This window comes from Mus musculus, chromosome 5 (genome assembly GCF_000001635.26).
Source record: "Mus musculus strain C57BL/6J chromosome 5, GRCm38.p6 C57BL/6J".
NCBI classification, from domain to species: Eukaryota; Metazoa; Chordata; class Mammalia; order Rodentia; family Muridae; genus Mus; species Mus musculus.
In genome coordinates this window covers 53,573,668-53,598,499 of record NC_000071.6, presented here as the reverse complement: position 1 = coordinate 53,598,499, position 24,832 = coordinate 53,573,668, and the positions used below count along the sequence as shown (strand labels likewise).

General features: G+C 44.5%; 1 protein-coding gene across 7 annotated transcripts in view; it reads right to left on the bottom strand.

The window, feature by feature from the left end:
* The window catches only part of Rbpj (recombination signal binding protein for immunoglobulin kappa J region), a 101,667-nt gene that overhangs the window by 58,946 nt on the left and 17,889 nt on the right, over positions 1-24,832 (bottom strand). For 2 of the 7 annotated variants that reach the window (NM_001277116.1, NM_009035.5), the window contains exon 1: positions 8,014-8,154. The exons of 1 other annotated variant lie outside the window; for it this stretch is intronic. Coding sequence is in view for 4 of the 6 variants with exons in the window: in NM_009035.5 (NP_033061.3) it covers positions 8,014-8,150 (137 nt within the window). In the remaining 2 variants the exon portion in view is untranslated. Of the gene's footprint in view, positions 1-6,519; positions 7,571-7,775; positions 8,281-24,832 lie in introns of those variants that run through there. 4 more of the 7 variants (NM_001080927.2, NM_001359152.1, XM_030254222.1 and 1 more) reach the window with 3 other exon arrangements.

The window sequence follows — 24,832 nt, the reverse complement described above, 5'->3', positions numbered from 1 at the left end:
TATTTCTTAACATTTTGACATTCCATATCTCCTTCTCAACTGAAAAATCCCACATTACAAAAGGGGGAAAATTAAACTATTTCTTAAACATCTACTTTCAAAACTGAACAAGGTATTTTCTATTCCTTACTGGATTTACTACTCACACCAACACAATAAAGGCTTAACATGTTCATTATGATCTTCTTTAGTGACACACAGCACACTGATTCCACAGTTCCCTATACTAACTACACTGCCTTAGAAAAGGCTGCTTTGCCTTATGTTTTCCTTATCATCACCACCAATTCCAACTGTCTTTACAGTTTACAACCAGCCTTGCAAGGATCAACTAAAATCTGCACCAACTCTTTGAATCCCTTACTTGGCTTGACAAGTTTCCCCAAAGAGCCCAAACTACACTTCTGGCTTAATTAAAACTCCCTATTACCACCCATCTTTAATATAAACACCTCTCAATCAATGCCACTAGTGTCCCTATCAACACTATACATAGACATGCATCTCAGTCTTGACCACAATTTCTCTTAACTGTAATTATCTGCATACTTCCCACTAAATCATGTCCAACACAGCACGCTGGACACTTGTAGGAGACTGTCACAGTGGGGTTCTTTACCTTGAAGTACTCAATCTGAACTGTCTCTTTCCTACACCTGTTAATGAAATATATTAAGGGAAGAACCTTGCTTCATTTCCCTAGTTACTTGTCATGTCTTGGGACCTCCACGTTTCTCCTTACTTCAACTGGCTTAAGGATTAGGAACTTGGTACAGAATAACTGGTTTTTTGGCATGGAAACTATTCTCACACCTAGAACCAAAAATAGGATTTGAATAAATATGCCTGCATACAACCTTCATGAGCTTGCAGAAAAGGAGGATAATGCCTTTCTTCTAATGCAAACCAGCCTGAAGCTAGTATATCTGCTATTTTACAAGGCCCTATAACACCAGCTCCACACTTCATAATGCAGTCTGTTTCTATTATACTCTCTAACACGTTCAGAAAGTAATACTTTCATAGGAGACTTTTATGAGAAACTATTTTAGCAATTTAGACCATCATCTAGTTAACAATGCAAATTAGCTCTAGTGCCAACAAAACATACTATAGGAATATAGGGATCTTATTAGTGATTTTTCTAGTGTTAATGTATTCTATCTCACGTAGATCCGATTCAGACAGTTTCATGCCTTGAAACTTAGAATGCATAAGAAACGGTTTGTCTTTTCTTTTTATATGTAAGCTTAAAATAGTTTAACTATACCGAATACTGCCTGAGAGCTCGCCAATCTGACTGAACAGATGCTGTGTGGACCTCTGTGCATTTCGTCAACCTAACAAATTTACACAAATATTTACATAGATAAACAATTACTGCCACTTATACTTCCCCCATCCCCATAGATCTCTTATGTATGCTTGAAAAATACATTTTTCAGACCATTAGACTATCATTTCATTCACCAAAGCAGCAGCAGGCCTAATGAGGCATAAGCAACATCATGATGTAAGGCCAGACTCTAAGAGGCACCCAGAACTGCCAACAGAGCATCTGAAAGATAGTAGCAGCTAGGCAGTCAACATTCCTTTATTATTGTGGGTGTCCAAGCAGATCCATGAGCAGCAAGAATTAAACCCAAGTTGGGGGTGACTCAATGACAACACCCCTGGTGGATTGGTAATTTACAAAATATGCCTGCTCAAAATGTCAAAGCCCTATCTTAAGGGTTGCGGACCTAAGTACTAAACGCACTAACACACTACTCCATTCTTAAAACATGACCCACAACCACAGGATGCAACAGAAAGTATATCGTGAGCTTTGTGCATGGAGGGATGGATATCAAGGAAACTAAGTAAAATAGCTCTATATTTTACTATTTACAAATCACTCACATCTTGTTTTATTAGACCTTTAATTTATAATTTCACCGGTAAAACAGTTACAATGTGCCTGGCAGGTAAATACAATGAAAGCATAATTCCCTATTTTACAACTAATGATGAGGAAATTACCAGTGAGCAATCTTTCCTAAAGATGAATTTCCCTATAGATCATTAATTTGAGTCTGTGGTATGGACAAAAAACAAAACAAACAAACAAACAAAAAAAACCAAAGCAGTACACAGTGCCCTAAGGTTTCATGTACATTTTTATGTATCCAAGAATTGAAACACTTAAAAATGGAACTAGCTGGGCTTGGTGGTAACACATCTATAATGCCAGCAGATCATGACGTTAAGCCATCTTGGGCTACAGACAAAGTTGTGCCTTCCTACATGTAACTATGTGACGAGGTCAAAGGACAACTTCCGGTGTCATTCTTCAGACTTTTTTAAAGACAGGGTGGGGGTCTGTCTGCCTGTCTCTCCCTCTCCCTCTCCCTCTCCCTCTCCCTCTCCCTCTCCCTCTCCCTCTCCCTCTCCCTCTCCCTCTGGCCTGAAACCTCTCACCAAGGTGACTAGGATGATTGGCGAATAGAGCTCCAAGGATCTACTGTCTCAACCTCCCCACTAAAATCTAAGCTATCTCTCAGGCCGAAAGTCTTGTCTTTGAGTCTTTGAGTAAATAAGTAAATAACCTCTCAAGAGCTACTTGATAACCAAGCACACTGAACCACAATGTGAAATGTGCACTTGTCATTACTGGATAAACGATGCATAGCAGTATTTCCTATCGTCTTAACACACATCTTTATGAACCTCACTATGTTTTCTAATACTATGTGACAGCCTGAGGCTGACGACATCAACTCCTTTGGGGACACCAGCAGCAGTTTCCTGACAGAATCATAAACTAGAGATACATGAGCATTTTTTTCCTTCAAAAAAATTTATTTGTTTATTTATTTATTTATTGTGAGTACACTGTAGCTGTCTTCAGACACACCAGAAGAGGACATCTGATCCCATTACAGATAGATAGCTATGAGCCACCATGTGGTTGCTGGGAATTGAACTCAGGACCTCTGGAAGAGCAGTCAGTTCTCTTAACCACTGAGCCATCTCTCCAGTCCCAAGAGTATCTTATTACAAGAGTAATTTTATACACTAAATTCAGACTATATAGCCAAGTTAATTCATGTTTTAAAGAAATGTAAACCTGTTTAAAATTTTTTTCTGACTCCTTATCAAGTGCTGGGCACACCTGTGAATATAATATATAAATGATTAAAAGGAAATGGTTTGAGTATACTAATTACACTACAATTTAATTGCATACTTCCTAGAGAATTATACCGGGGGCTGAAAAGATGGCTCATTGGGATGCTGACTGCTCTTCCTAGAGGATCCAGGTTCAAATCCTAGCACACACATGGCAGCTCACAACTGTGTGTACTCCCATGTAGATCTGACATCCACACAGACATATATGCAAGCAAAACCCTGATACACATAGAACAAAAGTAAAATTTTAAAAAGCACCAAAATAAATAAAATACAAAACTTAAAATAAAAGCGAATGACACATACCAACAGCATGGAACTTAGCCTGACATATCTGGTTAAACTATTCCTTGATCTCGGCCTCAAAGAATAACCTGTATTTTTTTCCCAAACTCAGGGAGGCATTAAACTGCTGGGCCTATTTTGGTTGGAACTCAAAGTTCTTAAATATGAGTATTAAGATGAAAGAAGGACAATTTAGTTGAAGAAGGAACCATGAAATAGCTATGAAGAACCTGCTACGATAGCAAAAAATATTTTTCTAAAGCATTAAGCATGTGTGTTGAATCTACTAAACACTTGCCCATGATTTCATTTAACTGTCACAACCCTTTAACGTGGGAATAATTATCTTCCAACTGTTGGGAGAGAAAAGGATAGGCCAGCCTGATAATATTACAAAGATTTAAGTGGAAAGAAAAATAGAATTGGAACCCAGCACAGAGCAAATAGAACTTTAAAGCCCTCTAGCCTGCTGCCTCTCCTAGTGAAGACTGTAGGGGGAGCCATTGAAAGCTTTTTGAACTAGAGTGATTGATTCACTGCTCAGAAACACTGCAGTTGCCATGGAGAAGCTACGGAATCTAGAGGTGAATCTAGAAGGGAAAAGGGTCCTGTGGTAAACTAGGTGAGAAGCGACGTCAGCATGCACTGTGTCATTACAGATTAAAAGGGTTCCTTAGAAGGTAAAACTACCAGTTCTTAGTAATTAGAAAAACAGTAAAGGCTCAACTATGAGCACACATGTAATCCCAGCACTGAGAGGCGTAGGCAGGTGATCTTAAGTACCAGGGTGGCCCGGGCTGCATGGTGCAACCTGTCTCAAAGGTTCAGAAGGAAAGAGCTAGTGAGAGAGGAAGCCCAAAACTTTGACTGGGGAACTAGATGACACCAGACTATCAACTACCAAAATAAAGGAACAATGGGTTTCATCAGGAAGTATCTACAGCATGTCAAGTGCAAAAAAACTTCCCCTAAAACCAAGAGCCAAGTCTAAAATCATGTCTAGTGATCAGAAAATATTCTTCAAAATACCAAAAATATAAGACAGATATAAAACTTTTCAGGCTAAGAGTGCAAAAAATTACTTTGTACTATCCTTTTAAAAGTATTGCTACAATAAAATTTTAAAATTAAAATATAAAAAATTAAGTATTACTACATACAGAAATCAATAAAGGGCATTCCATAATTTTACAATGTTTTAGTCTGATATACCTTCCATCTCTTTGTTTCTGCTTGACACTCTCCCTCTAAATTTATATCTTTTATACAAACTTCAATAACACATAGTTGTTTTTTTTTTCTTTCATTTCACTGTCACTCCTTTAACTTGCCAAGAACTTAGTTCATAACCTCCTACTTGACTTCCTATAAAATGACCTACATCAGCTCATTCCAGTAACAGTTCCTAGACCTTAAGCACACTGTTCATCCAAGGGGGCTCTACCTAGGGCAGGGTGCACCTCTACAGATGTGGCAAGTTATTCCATTCCCATTCTGCACAGTTAGGAAGCTGGCAGAGGAAACAACATATCTTGGAAATAATCACAAAGCCAAATGCCAAAAATAACAATTTTTAGTCAATCCATGAGAAAATACTGCCCCTAGCTGAAATAACATGAATCTAGTATTAGGAGGAAGCAAAATGCAAAATAGTGCTTGCTTTCAAGCCAAGTCTTATTTCAAAAACTAAGTAAACCTCAGAATTAAAACAGGTAAGACCTTTAGAACATAACCATTTCCTTCTAACGCTGGACCCATCCATAATACCAACGATTATCTAAGGAATCACAGCTGGCCATAGCAGCTTTTTACTTGTATATTTTACCCACTTAAGAGATCATACAAGTCTGTGAGTATACATCAAGAAGTAACTTTTACCTAAACTTAACTGTTTAAAACTGAGTGCCTAGACGTATGTAATAGAACGATTCCCCACAAACATGTCGGGGTAATAAGTTTAAAGATGAAATAATACTCAGAAAGGTACCCAGCCACCGTTCATTATATTTCCAAATGCCCACTGTCTAAGTTAAGGCACCATTTTTATTTCACTCCTAGCCTTTGGGCTGAAAGTATAAAAGTCTCACATGCTTAGAAACAACCCCCTCAAGTTGTGAAGCTAACTTTATGATGTCTTTGTGATCGTTCTCAAATGCATAAATCAGAACAAACTACATTGCATTACTATACAGAATTTGCACTGTGCTCACGATCAGAACCAGTGTGCCCAATTTTAGCCTCGAGTTATGCACTAAGTATGAAACAAATGCAAATTCTCACAATTTCATGTATGTTCATAAAGTGTGCCTTATACTGCAAGTATTCCGCCTATAAATTCTAATAACCACGTTTTTAAAAAGCTTTCCAAAGTGCCAACATTCCTTAGACCTCATCTTCTATGTCCTCAACAACTCTTTGTGTACAACTTTATATAGAGAAGAAGCTGCATATGACTTTAAGGGTAATGTATCTTCTAAAAGTAGTGATCAACTAGTGGAAGAATATTTCTGAACAATACATTCAGTATTTACAACCCTAAATTATTTCAACCCTGATGCAGTAATTCAGGCCATTAGTATACAATATCCTACACCACACCCCCAGACTTCACCCAAGCTTTTAACATTACCATAACAATAAGAGCTGAAAACAACTTAATGCTCAAGTAACATAAGGAAGTACCTTTTAAGATAACCAAACTGAAAGCTACCAGTCTTTAGACTGCCCGTAATTAATGTATCCCACAAAGATCCTCAAAGCAGTATTCATCAAACCAAAACTACACTCTGCTCTTTGGCACCTGATTCCCAACGTCGGAATAGGAGTTGCCACACATCCACAGAAGTAAAAATCACAAACTACACACTCAAACTGCAAATTCAAACAACCATAAATGGTAAACTCATTTAAATTATGAAGAAGCAAGCCATTGATCAAATTCCCAAGCCAGATGTCTCCGAAAAGTCATTAAAACTGTAGATACAAATTCCAGGGGAAAAAAAAAAAGATAAACTTCATCAGCCCAACATTCACAAGTTTACAACATCAAAATTCACTCACCTCCTATTCACATCAAACGCACATCCACTGCGAATATCTGAAACTATTCTCCATCACCAACAGGGGGTGGGGTGGGGGGGTGGGAAGTACCTTTGAGCCTACTTCTAACAGTCTTAAAATATACCCTTCCATTAGCCCTCAGGTAACCCAGGTGCAAGGCTACTGCGGATGCCCTTGGCCTGGGGCCGTCAGAAGCCAATGATGGGGACGGCAATAACCATCAAGAAATCGAGATCCTTTTCCAGCGCTACTCTTACCAAGCAAAACAATCACGGGCCCAGAAAGATGGCAAAGAAAAGTGGGGTCGTTTTAATCCCAAGAGAGGGGCGCATAGGGGTGGGTAGGGGTGTGATCCCGAGAGAAATGGGTGCGAAGGAAGAAAGGAGGGGCGCGGAAGGAGCAAACTTAAGTATCTCAAGCATCTCCCAGACTCAAACAACAAAAGCAAACCCTAGAGTCTGTGCGCACTTAGAAGCACCAGATGGAGTCCCCGGGGTTGAGACAGTTCAACAGACAGACACAGTGGGCAGCGGATAAATCAGGCAGTGACGCGAGGGGAAGGGGATGCTAAGAGAATGAGACACTACATAGGGGAGACAAAGCCTTGGGGGGGGGGGGTGAGGACCAAAGAGAAAAAGGTGAGAGGGGATACACACGAGAAAGACAATGGAAGAAAGAGAACGGCAGTAATCTGGTGCCAGGGCTATGGCAGGTCACCCAGCTACTGAAGAGAGGGATACAACAAAGGGGCACGGGAGGAGGGACAGCGGGCGGAGTGGAGGTGCAGACGGGATGCGGGGCGCGCAGCGGCTCCCACAGAGAGCCTAAGGCGGCGAAACAAAGGGCTGGGGGCAGAATCGCGGGGGGCAGCGCACACAGACAAAGCGCTCCGGCGCCCAGGGCAGCGGCTGGGAGGACAGGCGACGCGGGCCACGCACGGGGAACAAAGCTGCGCCGGGATCCCCGCCAGGCCCGCCGAGGGGGGCGCGCGCCGGGCACGGTGCCTACGGCCCCGCGCGCCGGCCGCACTCCGCCCGCAGCCGCCGGCCTCGCCACCGCCCGCCCTCACGCGCCCGGAGCCCGCTCCACCGCGGCGCACGGGCGAGCCCCGCACCGGCCCGCGCCATCGCGTCGCCGCCCCGCGCCGCCTCCCGAGGCCCCGGCGCGCCGCGCGGCCCCGGCCCGCCGCCTGCCGCCGGCGGTCAGACGCCCGCAACTTTCCCGGTTCCCAGCACTCGCTGCCCCCTCAGACTTACCCTGTCACAACAGGCGCCATCTTCCACAAACTCTCGCCAAAACTCCAACCCTCGCGAGATTCCCCCCGCCGCCTTTCCCTGCTCCTCTCCCCCGCCCCTTCCCTCGGCCTCGCCGATCGCTGCCACCCGGCCCCCGCGCCGTCTTTCCCCGCTTCGCCGCCGCCGCCGCCGGGAGCCAGCCGCCTCGCGCCGCCCGCGGACTAAGGGATCTGCTCACTGCCTTTCCCTAGAAACCTACCCCGCCGATGGAGCATGCGCAGGCCGCTCCTCCGCGGACAAGCCCTCCGAGTAGTCCATGGGGAGCGCTCCGGTTATCCGGGTTTTGGGACGCGCCCTCGGGGACGTACGTGGAGACTGAGGAAAACCGGAGGGCATTACTACGGGGACCGGGACTGGAGGGGTCAGGAGGCGGGGCCCCGGGGCCGGGAGGAGGGGTCCTGGGAAAATGCGAGCGTCTCACAGGCCTAGAGGAGACGCCTCCTCGAGTGGGTGTTTTCCAAGTGGCTTCCCGCTCGCCGCGGGTTCCCAGCCTTTTTCATTCATTCCGACGTTCACTGGACACCTCCCTTATGCTAATCTCAGTATCAGGTGCCGGAGCGGCGGAGATCGGGACAGAGCCCCGGTCCCCGGTGACCTGCCAGCGACTGTCTCCATTCATTTGCTCCCGCACGACCCGCACACGCGGCGAGACAGGCGTGATCGCCGCGTGAGCTGACCCTTCCCAAGAGCTCTGCAGGGGAAAAGCATTAGGGGATAAGCTCTGTGCCTTTCGCCGCTTCTCCCCGATGCGAGCTGGGGTCATCCCGAGGTCAGCCTCGCGCAAAGGTGTCCCCCCTAACCCCCCGATGTTCACTTTGCACCCACACGTCAGAGCCCCGAATGGTTGTCCCCAGAGCCACCACTACAAGCCCGGGCACTTGGGAGCGAGCTACCCGCCCAGCTCCGACTGCCTGGGGAACTCATGGCAGCAGCCAGCTTGCAGGATGTAGGTGTGGGTGCAGACGTGTAGGTAACTGCCTAGAAACAGCTCCTCCGGCGGTGGCCCGATGCTGTCGCCCGATGCTTGTCTTGCCTGGGACACCTCTCGGCAGGTGGTGGCCCGAGACCTGTCCCTCCGGTCCCCTACCTGCTGATCCTCCCTGCTCCCCCCCCCCCCCCTTCCCGGCCCTTTGCTTTCCAAGAGATTTCCCAGCTCCTGCATTGCCTGCCTCCCGCAGGGAGCCACAAAAAACCCGGAGAACTGGATCAGCCCGCCCGAGACCCGCTCCGGAGCGCCGCAGGATTGGCGCGGCGCGCTCGCGCCACTGCGCATGTGCGCAATGCGGGCAGCCGGAGTCTCACGCTACACCTCCTCCCGAGCGCCTTCCACCGCTCGGCTCAGACACAACACGGGCCGTGGGAAATTTCCTAAGCCTCGCGAGAACGCGCTCTCCTACCCACCCCGCGGGCGGCTGGGCGTGCGCCCTACATCGCGCAGAGCCGGGGCCCCGACAGGTGTTCGTCCCGTGCGGCTCCCGGGACGCGGAAGGCAGGGTCCGACAGGCGCCCGCGAGGCGGGGCGGGGCGGGGCGGTGGGCGCGTGGCGGGGAGCGGCGGGCTGAGGCCGCCCCGGCACACTCACGCACGCGCCGGGGAGGCTTCCTGTCGCCCTCCCGAGCCTGGTACTTTCCTGAAATGTGACAGACGTGGTGCCCCCCGCCTCCGGGAGCTGTCAGCCAGCCCCGTGTCGGCTTTGAGTCATGCATCTGAGTCACCTAGTCTGGCCTCCACTTCACTTGCTCTACAACAAGTTTGGATTCCCTTAACTATTCTAGCAATGGTTGGTTTGGGGTTTTTTTGTTTGTTTGTTTGTTTTGTTTTTGTTTTGTTTTTTGTTTTGTTTTGTTTTCCTTTATAGTGTCTTCGATGGCTTTGTGAGCCGGCAAGGCTCCGGGAAAGCTGAGCTTAGCGATCTCAAACGTTTGCATTGTGGTACGAGAACACGATTTAAATAGCTTCCCCTTAGTCTGTTCCTAGCCTTTAAAGGAATCCTACATACATACCAGTTTCTGTCTCCCCTCCCCCCCAGATGACTTAAAACGCCAGTTTTGTTTCCTTCCTCTTTCTATTCTTTTGTAGCAAGCATCCCGTTCTAGGTACTGTTTCATCAGATACGTTAGTGGCTGCTGTTCTCCACGCACCCTTTTTGAATTCATTTACTTGCCCAAGAGCTGTCAGAACCCTTCTTCACTCTGCCACTTTTCAGATTGGCGTGGTGCTGTGTAGGACTAGTGTCTTGCTAGCATCATGCACCCACAAATGAAGACTGGGTTTTGACATTTAAAGGACAGTGAACCCTCTAATAGCTAATGTCTCCTGGTTGAAATAAAGCTTTGCTTACTGAAGGTTTGTTAAGGGTATGCGATATGTGTTTGCCTATCGCTTTATTTATTTACTTCCCATTTTTAAAAGGACGTATGCCCATTTAATACGCTATGTCAAAACATGTCTCATCCAGAACAAGAGAGTGTTGCGGAGGTAAAATGCCTTTAAACGTTTCCTCAAGGATTTTTAGGCCTAGTGTGACGGTTTGTGACACTAATGTTGGACGGAAGGCCATGAGACCTTGGAAAGCCTTGATAGTCATAAAACTAATCTCAACTCAAACGCTCCACCTAAGGTGTTTTCCTTTCTCAGTAATGCCAATTCCTTTGCCCTCACTTAAGAGGACCTTGGAATTACTTTTGCTTTTATATATATATATATATATATATATATATATATATATATATATATCACACATTCAGGATTGCACCGGCAAGAAAAATCATGCTAGTCAGATCTATTAGTCTATTTTCTAATCCATAATATGTAAGGAAAGGAAGCTAATATTGCTCCCAGCTTTGGAGGGTGCCGGAGCAAATGATACTAACATCTGTTTGGTTGTCGCAAGTCCTCCTTAACAGATGGTGTCACAATAATAGAAGTATGTGCACACGGATAGGTCACGTAGACTGGAAGATAGAAAACTAGAGGTAGAACGGGAGCCAGGTTTATTCTTTTTAGAGTAACTTTTTTTTCTTTTAAAGATCAAGTTATCTTTTCTTTCTTTTTTTTTTAAATATGTGTGGGTCTGCACAGGCCATGGCACACGTGGAGGTCAGAGAACAACTTGCAGTTTATTCTCACCTACTAGGTGGGTTCCAGGGATCAATCTCTGGTTGCCAGATTTGATGCCACTAGGCATCAAATATCGGCCACTAGGCCCAACTTCTTGAAAATTCCACTACTTCTCACGTTATTACTTTGGGCTCCAAGATTGTGCAAGAACCTGGGATCACAAGTGAACTAGTCTCAAACCACGTACAATACCTTCAAAGTAGACCTAGATCCTAATCATTTCTACCTCCTCAGCAACTAGCTTCATCTAACCCGTCTGTTTCCCCACCTAGCCTACAGGTTGTCTGCTAAGTGAGCTTCCTTCCTTCCTTCCACCTCTACCCAGCCTGAGGCTCTTCTCATGGGACCATGCCTCCTCATCCTCAGAGATTCCACTGGTTTTTCCATTTCCCTACAAGAACTTACCTTTTGGCTTGCTGCCAGACTCTCCTGACCTCTCTGACTCCCAAAGTTCCTCCCCTTCCTTTACTTGAGGCTCTAGCTAGCCTGCTGCCCTTCTTGAAGCTCAGAGGGCACAATAAGCACTCTTAACACCGAGCCTGTGCCCTCTCCGTGACTTGCAGCACTCTCCCCACACCCATATAGGAGGAAGTCTTTTGAAGTCTTTGGGTAAATGTGTCATATACCCTGGCCATTTTCTGGCCACCCTTCCCTAGAGTGACTCCCATGCCTCTTTCTTCTTACATGCCTTGTTTCTATCTTCAAGCTTCAGTTCCTGGACCATTGCCTGATGTGAGGTAGGTAGTCATTATTTGCAGGGAGAATGGAAAGAAGATAGAGAAGCTCTTAGGGCAGAATAGAGATGATTTTAAAGGATGGAAGGAAGAATATTTGGAAGTGGCAGGAGGGAAAGATGGGGGGTGCCCATTTAGAACCATTTGGACCAGTAAGTGGGGCTCTACATTTAAGAGTTTTCCTGCTCTCCATGTGAGCCCCTCAGGAAAGAAAAATTCTTCTAATGGACAATAAAGAAATAGATACTTTCATGGGTGGCTTGTGGGATTAAAAATATAGTCTCTGTGGAAATTGTGGGAATTTGTCACTACGTGTTAATCATACAACTCGGTGTGGTTTGTGCTATAAGTATACTAACCTATTTGTTGAGTTACCTGTATGTTTCAGCACTTGTGATGATTAAAGAAAATGCTGGGAACCTCCTGCATATCAGTAAAGAATGTCTTTTTCTTATTGGTTTTCCTGTATATGTGTGTCTGAATGCATGGGCATGGAGGTCAAAGGGACAACCTTGTCACTTGTCATGCTCACTTGTCACTTAGTTTGAGACTGCGTCGTTTTTTGGGTTTGGTTTGGTTTTTCCAGACAGAGTTTCTCTGTGCAATCCTGGCTGTCCTGGAACTCACTCTGTAGACCAGGCTACCTACCAAGTGCTGGGATTAAAGGCGTGCACCACCACTGCCCAGCCTGAGACAGCATCTCTTGTTTTTCTCTTGCATATTCCAAGCAAGCTGACCAGAGAGCATTCAGGATTGTCTTGTCTCTGCCTCCCATTTTCCCATAAGAGCACTGGGGTTACAGGTGCTCTGTGTAGGAACCTGGTTTAATATGGGTTTGGAGACATTGGACTCAGGTCCTCATCTAGCAAATGTTTCTATTCACTGAGTCTTCTCTCTCAACCCAGGGTTTGCTTTATCTTAAATCAAGGAAAATTGAGGACTGTAATAGTGTGTATCTGTTTTTAAGTAAAACTTACTCTTTAAGTACTTAGGGAGAAGTTTCAATAACAAGCAAATAGTGCTAGTTACTATGTATACATTTGCTTGTACTATAGAAAATTATTCTAGGAACAATGTAATAGTATGTATGTGTCTGCTAAGTCAGAAATACTTTTTATATACTTCTGTGATAGAATCACATAGTTTCAACAACAAGCAAGCAGTGATACATAAATGTACACTTAGTAGCCTATTTGTTTCTATTTCATGTCTCTCTTGGATCCTTTGAATTTGTGCCTAATGCATAAATTGTCTACTTGAAATATAAAACAGAGGAAAATAAAAGAAATGTAATGAATGTTCAATAAGCAGAGAGAGAGAGAGAGCAGATTTGTTTTTCTGTTTATAGGCATGTGATGTGGCATCTCAGTGGAATTAAAATGGAAGAACTTTTGGTCCACTTGGCTCAAGTCAAGTGTTTTACAAAAATGGCTGACACAAAGGGACTTCAGCCTTCCCCTTCCCCTTCCCCTTCCCCTTCCCCTTCCCCTTCCCCTTCCCCTTCCCCTTCCCCTTCCCCTTCCCCTTCCCCTCCCCTCCCCTTCCCTTCCCTCCCCTCCCCCCCTCCTACCCCAAGTAGCAGAATGTACAGACAAATCAGTACTGGAGAGCAAACCTGGATTAACAGGCTTGGAGCAGGATGGAAGAAGATCTAACTCTTACCTCTGTAGAGATAACCATTGAGTCGCATCTCACCGTTTGAAAGAAGTAGGAAGAAACAGAAGTATATAAGCACAGCACACAACAAGCTCTGAGATGTGAGGAGACTTACATTGAGCAGAACTCCAGTTAGAAGACCAATACACATAGACGCAATGCCCTACGTCCACGAAGGACCAATGAGCAGAGACCTGGGACAACTACACAGTCCACAAACATGAATTCCCTCAGACATACTTGTATGTCCATGTTAATTCTGCATTGTTGCATAACAGGAGGGAAATGGAACCAGCCTAGATGTCCATCACTAGATGAGTGGATAATGAAATTCTGGCCCATATATACAATGGAATTTGTTCAGTCATTAAAAAAAAGGAAGTCATTAAATATGCAGGAAAATGAATAGGTCTGGAAAATAGATTAAGTGAGGTAACCCCAACTCAGAAAGACAAATATCAAATGTCTCATATATGACTCCTAGCTTACATTTCTACATATGCATATAAGTGGGTATACGTGTGGGCACGCAATATGAAACTAGAAAGGAGACCAGATGAGAAACAGGGAAGCTGAAACAGAGTGAAGCAGGAAATAAGACACATGTGACATCAAAGTGAAAAGGTGGCTAAGAACTGCAAGGTCATGGGGGAGGGGGGAGGACAGAAGAATTAGCAAAAATAAATTTTGTTTGAAAACGCTGTCATGAAACCCAATATTGTCTGCTTGAAAATTAAGATGCTTTCATTGTAGAAGAAAAGGATGGGGGCTGGAGAAATATCTCAGGGTTTAGGAGCACTGGCTGTTCTTCCAGAGGAGCTGGCTTCCTAGCACTCACATGGTTGCTTGCAACTTTCTATGACTCCAGCTCTAGAAGATCCAGTGCTGCCTTCTGGCGTACAGAGGCACAAGGCTCACAAATGGTGTATCTATATACATGCAGGCAAACTACCCACACACAGCTAAAAAAAGTCACTAAAACTCTGAGTGAGTGAGCATCACTAAAACTCTGAGTGAGTGAGCGTCACTAAAACTCTGAGTGAATGAGCGAGTGAGTGAGTGATGAGTGAGTGAGCGAGTGATGAGCGAGTGAGTGATGAGCGAGTGAGTGAGTGAGCAAGTGAGCCAGCGGCCTGTGCCAAGGAGCAGGTATGTGTGGCGGACTATCAGAGGTGTGAAGCGTGCTGATGCAGTGGCCTGTGCCAAGGAGCAGGTATGTGTGGCGGACTATCAGAGGTGTGAAGCGTGCTGATGCAGTGGCCTGGGCCAAGGAGCAGGTATGTGTGGCAGACTATCAGGTGTGAAGCGTGCTGATGCAGTGGCCTGGTCTAAGTAGCAGGTATGTGTGGCGGGCTATCAGAGGTGTGAAGCGTGCTGATGTAGTGGCCTGGGCCAAGTAGCAGGTATGTGTGGCAGACTATCAGGTGTGAAGCGTGCTGATGCAGTGGCCTGGGCCAAGGAGCAGGTATGTGTGGCGGACTATCAGGTGTGAAGCGTGCTGATGCAGTGGCCTGGGCCAAAGAGCAGGTATGTGTGGCGGACTATCAGGTGTGAAGCGTGCTGATGCAGTGGCCTGGGCCAAGGAGCAGGTATGTGTGGCGGGCTATCAGAGGTGTGAAGCGTGCTGATGTAGTGGCCTGGGCCAAGTAGCAGGTATGTGTGGCAGACTATCAGGTGTGAAGCGTGCTGATGCAGTGGCCTGGGCCAAGGAGCAGGTATGTGTGGCGGACTATCAGAGGTGTGAAGTGTGCTGATGCAGTGGCCTGGGCCAAGGAGCAGGTATGTGTGGCGGACTATCAGGTGTGAAGCGTGCTGATGCAGTGGCCTGGGCCAAGGAGCAGGTATGTGTGGCAGACTATCAGAGGTGTGAAGCGTGCTGATGCAGTGGCCTGGGCCAAGTAGCAGGTATGTGTGGCAGACTATCAGGTGTGAAGCGTGCTGATGCAGTGGCCTGGGCCAAGGAGCAGGTATGTGTGGCAGACTATCAGGTGTGAAGCGTGCTGATGCAGTGGCCTGGGCTAAGTAGCAGGTATGTGTGGCGGGCTATCAGAGGTGTGAAGCGTGCTGATGCAGTGGCCTGGGCCAAGTAGCAGGTATGTGTGGCAGACTATCAGGTGTGAAGCGTGCTGATGCAGTGGCCTGGGCCAAGGAGCAGGTATGTGTGGCGGACTATCAGGTGTGAAGCGTGCTGATGCAGTGGCCTGGGCCAAAGAGCAGGTATGTGTGGCGGACTATCAGGTGTGAAGCGTGCTGATGCAGTGGCCTGGGCCAAGGAGCAGGTATGTGTGGCGGACTATCAGGTGTGAAGCGTGCTGATGAAGTGGCCTGGGCCAAGGAGCAGGTATGTGTGGCGGACTATCAGGTGTGAAGCGTGCTGATGCAGTGGCCTGGGCCAAGGAGCAGGTATGTGTGGCGGACTATCAGGTGTGAAGCGTGCTGATGCAGTGGCCTGGGCCAAGGAGCAGGTATGTGTGGCGGACTATCAGGTGTGAAGCGTGCTGATGCAGTGGCCTGGGCCAAGGAGCAGGTATGTGTGGCGGACTATCAGGTGTGAAGCGTGCTGATGCAGTGGCCTGGGCCAAGGAGCAGGTATGTGTGGCGGACTATCAGGTGTGAAGCGTGCTGATGCAGTGGCCTGGGCCAGGCTTGCAGAGTTTCTAGTGCAGCAGGAGGATCACCTTTCCCCACAAGTTTTCATTTCAGGAGTGATGGCGTATTGTTTCTTTTTATAACCCAATAAATGAAATATTTAAATAGGAAAGGAATGAGTTTGGAAGTCTCTGAACATGTGTCCAGTGGGCAAGCAAAACAGTTGGTGGCTCATTAGCACATGCAACATTCAGTGCTGCTTTTATTCATTCTCTCTGTCTCAGTAGCTGGCTGGCTGGAATTCACTGTAAACCAAGCTGCTTTTGAACTTCTGAAAAGCCTACTTTTGCCTCCCAGTGAGGCTAATGTTGCTTTTATCCTACAATCAAGATTCCCATATTATCTCACTGTCTCTCTCTCTCCTCTCTTCCTCTCTCTGCATTTCCTCTCTCCTGATGTGCACAAGGTCTTTTTCTTCCTCCCGTCTGCCTCCCTCTCCATGGAGACTCCACTGACCTCCTGTGAGGTCAGAGAACCCACCGGAGAGCTACCCCCAATAAACCTGCCTTTATATACCTTAAAAAATAAGAAGAAAGAAAGAAGAGAGAGAGAGAGCTTCCCACATTAATGAACCATGCCCAACACTGAGCTTTTGTAGCTATAAGCGAGTAGACAATGGTTTTAACCCCTAAGGCCTGTCTCTCCCTGTAAGATGTAGGTGATGGTGCCCAATTCATAGAGCTGTTCTCCTGAGAATCAAAGTATTACTATATTAGGATAATACCATGAGATCAAGTCACTAAGTCCAAGGCTTGTATCCTTGCCAACATCCTTCTAAAGCACGACGGATTCTGAGAATCTCAAAAAGCCCATCTTTAGATAGCCAAATATCCAGATAAGTGTTCATGTATCTCTTTAGCATATCCCATTCGGAAATGGCAGTTATTTAATAATATTATTAAGTATTATTTAAGTTCGAAATGGCTCACATGCCTCAATTGAAAAAACCCACTGTAGATGGCTAGTGCATAGTGAGTATATGAAGTAGAGCATCCTACCACCAATCACATGGAATGGGTACCTAACAGACTTCCTGAAGGGTAGGGGATACATCAGTTAGAATGCATACCAGGCTATCATGAGGACCTGAGGTTAATGCTACAGTACCCATGTAAAATCTAGGCATCCCCCCAAACACACATACACACACACACACACACACACACACACACACACACACACGTAATCCGAGCAGGGAAGGAAGAGACAGGATGATTCCTAGCCACTTTAAGGGAATCTGCAAGTCCCACATTCAGAAAGAGAAATACAGGATGAGAAACAACCGAGGAAGACATCTAATGCCAAGCACTGGCTTCTACGTGTGCACACATGCACACACAAGCATGTACACACATGGCCTAGTTCCCATTCATCCTCACACCTCCCTTGTATTTATAGCATCATCTCTATTGTATCCAAGTATATGTTAATCAAATTTACGGAAGGTTGAAAGTGTGGAGGGTGTTATTAGACCATGCAATTCTGTTCAAGTCTATGTGAGTTCTAACTCCAAGACTAGAACAGAACAAGGAGACCACTGGAGGTGAGCTTGGGAAGCAGACTTAGGTGAACTTGAGAAAAGAAAACAGATACCCACCCTAACTTTCCAGCTACATTTGAGTTTTCACAAGGTTCTTTGGCCCTAGCAATTTGACTCTTTTGTGGGCCTGGCTTACTTTCTGCTTAGCTTGCTGAGGTTCAGCAATGCTAGGAGGCAAGATAAGTAAGCAGTCCAGTTGCTCTAGCTAAGGGAAGCATGAATGGGATCAGCGTGCACTCGGTGCAGAGCATGTGAGCAAGCCTAATAAGCTATCAGAGGCTTTTAACAGCAAATTAATAGGAAGAAAATGTTTCCACGTATGATTGATATATTTCATTCTTTTCATAACATAATGATATAAAGGCAGTTAGCACTAAAAAGTACTGCCATGGGAATCATAAAATTCTAGCTGTCCTCTTCTAGAGGCATATATTTAAATTCCAGCTTCCTCGGTGTCCCCCTTTTTGTCTGTTATCACATAGTGCACCAGTTTCGGGATTTGCATTATGTCCGTGTTAAATGTCCACAGCTTGAAGAAACAACTGGTCCACTATAAACAGGTTCATTTTTCTCCTAATCTGCAAATGGGGAACATGGAATTGGAAATATTACATGAATTACCAGGTACTCAGGAAGCTTTTCACCCCCACCCCACAACTACATTCAGCTTTCTGAACCCTTTAAAGGACTATCACCTCCATTGTGTTTTATAGCGTGCATCCAACTTAGAGCATTGAAAGCAATTAAAGAGAAACAACTGTCCTTAAGTAAGTCCATGGCATTTAATTTTCTTTTTCTTTTTCTTCTTTTTTCTTTTTCTTTTTCTTTTTTCTCTTTTGGTTTGTCTAGACAAGGTTTCTCTGTGTAGCCCTGGCTGTCCTGGAACTCACTCTGTAGACCAGGCTGGTCTCAAACTCAGAAATCTGCCTGCCTCTGCCTCCCAAGTGCTGGGATTAAAGGCGTGTGCTACCACTGCCCAGTGGCATTTAATTTTCAGTAGGCACATTTGCTTTTGAAAAGTCAACTGTTGGGCTAGGGTATTGGCTCAGCAGTTAAGTGCTTGTCAAGAAAGTATGAGGATCTGAGTTCTGATTCCCACAAAGCCATGCAAATGTCTGATCCATCTGTAATCCTAGCTTCTGAAGGCAAAGCAAGCTGGCTAGGAGATTGGCCATATTGGTGAGCTCTGGGTTTGATTTAGAGAGTCTGCCTCAAGGAAGATTGTAGAAGAACAATAGAGGGTGATTCCTAACATAAACCTTCTGCCTCCACATGCATGTGAAAGCACACACACACAATCACATGCATACACAGAAAGGGTTTTTTTTTAAAGGGTAACTGGTTATAGAGCAAATTGTTATAATAGAAAACAAGCCTTATATTTCCTTCTCTGGGGTGTATTATGATTAAGCTTCTATCTCGAACATGAGGATGGTCTTTCTCACAGTTTCACGGCAAGCCTTCCAGAAAGGATTTAGACCTTGTATATCGTATCATAATAAGAACCATCAACCTGCAGCGAGAACTTTGTGGCCAGCATCTTTGTCCAAAACGGACTGAGCAATAAAAAGCTTAATCTCGGAAACATCTATTCAAGAAATAACAAATAACTGTCAGCTCACTAGCTGGTCTCCTACAACATCACTGCCAGAGTTGTGTTCTGTCACTTTCAATAGGAGCTGTTGACATTATGCAATTTCAGATACTAACCACATTAACTTGTCATGATATCAATATGTAGGGATTTTTAAAAATTATTTTTGTATTTATTTTTATTTTATGTGTAAGGGTGTTTTTCCTGTAAGGGTGTATGTCTATTCACCATGAACGTGTCCAGTGCCCACAGGAGAACAAGTGCTCCTAACATCTGAGCCATCTCTCCAGCCACAACATGTAATGATAATTGGTTATCTGGTTTTGGTTCTTCAAGTTAGGGATTCTCTGTGCTTGAAACTCACTCTGTAGACCAAGCTGGCCTCAAAGATGTACACCTGACTCTGCCTCCAGAGCTGGTGGGATTAAAGCATGCACCATCACACCTACATGTAGGAATTCTTAAAGATATATTTTTATTATTTTTAAAATTATGTATGTGTATATAGGTTTTCCTATGGGGCAGGAGTGTCGGATTGCCCCTTGGACCTGGGTAACAGGCAGTTGCAAGCTGCCTGATGTGGGTGCTTGGAATTGAACTCAGGTCCTCTGGAAGAGTGGTGCATGTTCTTAAGCACTGTCACCAGCCCCCATGTAGGGATTTTTAAAAGAAGCTCTTGAAACCTTTGAAAAGGGAGGGAGGGAGGGAGGGAGGGAGGGAGGGAGGGAGGGAGGGAGGGAGGGAAGGGAAGGGAGGGAGAGAGGGAAGGAAGGAAGGAAGGAAGGAAGGAAGGAAGGAAGGAAGGAAGGAAGGAAGGAAGGGAGAGAGGGAGGGAGGGAGGGGGGGGAGGGAGGGAGGGAAGGAAGGAAGGAAGGAAGGAAGGAAGGAAGGAAGGAAGGAAGGAAGGAAGGAAGGAAGGAAGGGAGAGAGGAAGGGAGAGAGGAAGAAAGGAAGGAAGGAAGGGAGGAAGGAAGGAAGGAAGGAAGGAAGGAAGGAAGGAAGGAAGGAAGGAAGGAAGGAAGGAAGGAAGGAAGGGAGAGAGGAAGGAAGGAAGGAAGGAAGGAAGGAAGGAAGGAAGGAAGGAAGGAAGGAAATGAAATGAAAAGAAAGAAAATAAGTAAAAGCCTCTGGTAATTTAAATTGAACTATAGATAAATCATGAGCACAGACATCCTGATACATCGTATGCTTGAAAAGCTTCAGCTACATCTAATGACCTGGTCATTAGAAAATGTATTAAAGAATTGACTTAAAAGAATCCTTAAGGACTGTGTTGGGATTTATAACTGATATGGCCCTATATAATTTTTGCTGCTTAAATGATTATTTAAATTGCATCATGATTAGCATCCTGTAATAGGTAAAATACATTATACTGAAGTGGAAGGAATATTCCACCAGTGGAAAAAACATTTCTTAAGCTCATAACTACAAATTGCCTCCCTTCTAAGTACTTTGGAAAGATTTGGAAATTTATTCATGCCTTTTTTTTCTTCCAGTTTTCCAAACACGTAGCCTAAATTCTACCCTCAGAATTACTTTTGACTTCACTGAGAGTTATAAATTACCGTCTGGGAAAAGCATTTGGCTCCTAGTTTTCAATGTACTCTCAATTTCTCCAGTAATGTTCTTATGAAATGCAAATCTGGTGTTCATCAAGCAGTTATACCTACAGAGAGCATCATATTTTCCTTCACCAGCAAATCTAAGTCTTTTATTTTTAACTAGCATGGCTATATCTATATTTGCATGGTACTTTCCAAGTTCCCGAAATAAGCAATAATCATAGAATCTCAGGCAAGAAGAGAAGGACGTGAAAACCGAAAGATAACTTCTGAAGAACGGGTTCCGTGCACGAGTATTTTGTTGTATGCAGTAGAGGGTTTCCAAAAGGGTGTGTGCCAAACCTGCAACTGTTTTCTGTTCTAAAAGATGCTAGGGCTGGGAACGTGGCTGGGTGGTGATAGAGCTCTTGCCTAGGTATGCATGAGGCCCTAAGCTTAATCCTCAGCAGTGCAATAAATAAGGAATGCAAGCTGTGACTTATAATCTGTGAGCTTGGTAAGTATCACAGCGTCTTCACTGCCCTAGGCCCTCAAAGGAACAGCAGCCATCTCTGTCGATCCTCAGGACAGTGCTGAGAATAAGGAGCGTTCTCATTTTCACAGAATATGCTCAGAAAAGGTGAGTCACGCTCGTTATACTCTTAGAAGTAGAATCGATGATCCAAGGACAATTCTTTATTTAGAAATTATAGATATGCACATTATTTTATCATAAACTAGTAGGAATATTTAATGTCAATATTTTGCTATCGGATTATAATATGTATTTATTTGCTCTGTGTGTGCACAGGCACACGTATACCTTAGTGAACTCGTGGAAGTCAGAGGACATCTTTCAGGAGTTAGTTCTCTCCCCCTCCACCTTGCTGTTTCTGCTGCACTGCTTACTCAAGGCTACTGGCCCATAAGCTTCCATGTGACTTTCCTGTCTCCATCTCCTACCTCATAGTAGACTTTCTGGGACAACAGATGCACACCACTGCATCCGGCTAGTCTCCGTGGGTATCAGGGATTGAAATCAGGTTTAGAGGCAAGCACATTTCTCATGCTGAGCCATCTCACCATCCCCAAACTGTCATTTTAACAAATTACATACAGAAGTACAAATAATGAGGGGAGGCAGGACATGTATTTTTAAAAATTAGTTCTTGCATTTGTTTTAAATATTTGAACTAGTAACACTGAGAAACTGGGATGTCTGACAGCTAAAGCAAGAACACTGGTCTAACGCCCATTTAGGGGGTTTTGTTGTGTTTTTGTTTTTGTTTTTCACTATGTTAGTTATTTAAAAAAAATATTTCCCCAATATCATCATGAGGAAAATTATGTAATAATAGCTCTTATAAATAAGGACACAAAAACTCTTATAAATAATTTATAAACATATAAACTATAACAATAGCTCTAAGAAAGAAAAGAAAAAAGGAAGGAAGGAAGGAAGGAAGGAAGGAAGGAAGGAAGGAAGGAAGGAAGGAAGGAAGGAAATTCTCAGCAAAATACTAGCAAGCACCAATAGAGTGAGTAGAAATTTGTCTGTCTTCAACCTACAAAATGACCTCTAGAAGAAACCAACAGTCAGGCTCATGCTTGCAGGTAGAAAACTGGGGTGCTCTCTGTAACACCAGTAAAACAAGTAGGGAACACTCTTACCACTCCACCCAACATTTTGGGTACAGAATGCTCTACCCAAAGCAATTAGGTGAGAAATGAGCATATGGCACATTGGGAAGATGCACTGGAAACAAGACCACTATACAACAGTCAAATGTAGTCGATGTATTTGAGGGTTGGGGTGACTGTAGGGGGTTCAAGACAAGGTTTCTCTGTGTAGTCTCTGGTTGTTCTGAAACTCAATCTGTAGTCTCGATCTTCCTCGATCTCAGAGATCCTCCTGCCTCTGCCTCCCATGTGCTGGGATTAAAGGCGTTTCGCCACCACTATCTGGCTTAGTCAGTGTATTCCTCAGTCAATGAACACTGTGAATGTAATTAAGGAAATAATCTAAGACAAGTATACTAATCTATGCCTGTGATTGTAGCACTTACAAGGCTGAGACAGAAGGATCTTGAATTTGAAGTAAAAGCCTTGACTACATAGGGAGACTGTCTCAAAGTAAATAAATAAATCCATTCAAATTGTAACAGCATCAAAAAGAATAAAATACTCAGGAACAATTTTTTTTAAAGTATAAGGCTTGTAATCTGAAAACTACAAAACATCAATGAATAAAACTCCAAAAGAGCCAAGTAGAAAGACATGCTGTGTTCAGGGATCACAGAATGCTGTCATCCAGGTGGCAACACTCTCGACTGAGCTACAGGCTCAATGCAGTCCTAAGCATATGCCTGCAAAAATTGACAAGGAAATTTCAAAACCCACCAAAAAAAAAAAAAATCTTTAAAAAGAAGTTAGACTGACATGATCTCATTTCAAACATACAAAACTGCAGTAATTGAGTCTGTGTGGCCCTGGCATGAGAACAGGCATGCAGAAAGCAAATCAGAAGTCCAGAGGTCAGCCCTCACATTTACATTCGTTTGATCTTGAGAAAGACTTCAATGAGAAAAAGCGAGGCCTAGGGATAATTGGGTATTTACATGCAAAAGGGTGAAACTGAGGGCTGAAGAGGTGACTCAACTGTTATTGAGGACCAAGTTCAGTTCCTAGCTCTCATGTGGGCTGGCTCAGAAGCACCTGGGACTCCAGCTCTTAGGCATCCAATGCCCTCTGTCTAGCCTCTGCATGTTCTCTCTCTCTCTCTCTCTCTCTCTCTCTCTCTCTCTCTCTCTCTCTTTCTCTGTATGTGTGTGTCTGTGTTTCTCTGTCTCTGTCTCTCTCTCTCTCTCACACACACACACACACACAGCATGCATATACACAGAGATATAGACACACATAAATAAAAATGAGTCTTAAAAATTAGATCATGTAGCCAGGCGGTGGTGGTGCACACCTTTAATCCCAGCACTGGGGAGGCAGAGGCAGTCGGATTTCTGAGTTTGAGGCCAGCCTGGTCTACAAAATGAGTTCCAGGACAGCCAGAGCTATACAGAGAAACCCTGTTTCGAAAAAAACCAAACAAACAAAAATTAGATCGTATGTCAACATAAAAATCCCAAACTCCAACTCATCAAAGAAAGCATCAGGAAAATCCTTAGAAGTCTGGATTAGCAATGGTTTCATAGCTATGGTGTGGAAGCATTAAACAATGCATCAGGGAAAGGCAGCACATAGCTGCACTTCCAGATCCTAGGAGGTAGGAGAAGAGAAATCAGGAGTTCAAAGCCACCCTTGGAAACATAGCACATAACCAACCTGTGTTATGTGAGAACATATCTCAAAAAAAGAAACCAAGCATAACAATGAAAAACAAAAATAAATTGGATTTCATCCTAATTAAAATCTTCAGTGCTTCAAAGGATACTCTCAAGACAGTAAAAGGAGGGTTAGGTAGGAAGCTCAGTTTTTAAACTGCTTCCTAAAGCAAGCCTGAGGACCGACTCCAGGCTTGGCATCCCTGTGAAAAGCCAGGAGTCTGTAACCCCAGCACAGGTTGACTCTGGGGACTCACTGGCCAACCAGTCTGCCTGAAAATAGCAAACTCCATTCCAGTGAAAGCCTGTCCAAAAAAAAAAGTGGAAACTACACTCATGAAATGTCATCAACATGACTGCCTAAACATGACATGAACAGAGTGACATTTAGGGACATGTTAACATGGAAGGGGGAACGCTCAGGAGGCCTCGGTCCTAACTACAGGCAGCTAAGGAGTGTTAGAGCAGGAGAAAGAGTCTTTCTCACAAAAGAGCTCCAAGTGGTCAGCTCTGAAGTCATATGCGTACAAATATATGGACTGAACAGGTTGTATTTATTTATATAGTAACGTGTGTGTGTGTGTGTGTGTGTGTGTGTGTGTGTGTGTGTGTGTGTGTAATAATACAAAAGGAAAGAGAGAAAAGTGGGAGATGTTGGAGGGAAGAAAGGAAAGGGAGGGGAATGATGTAATTATGCTATAATATCAAAATATAATAAAAATGAATTTTAAAGACCCTCAAATTTATAGTGTGCCAAAATCATACCAGTATTATTTATTCTATTTTAACTCTAAGAGCTATGCTAGCACAAAATAAATGCGTCAACATTTTTAGGTACACATTAGG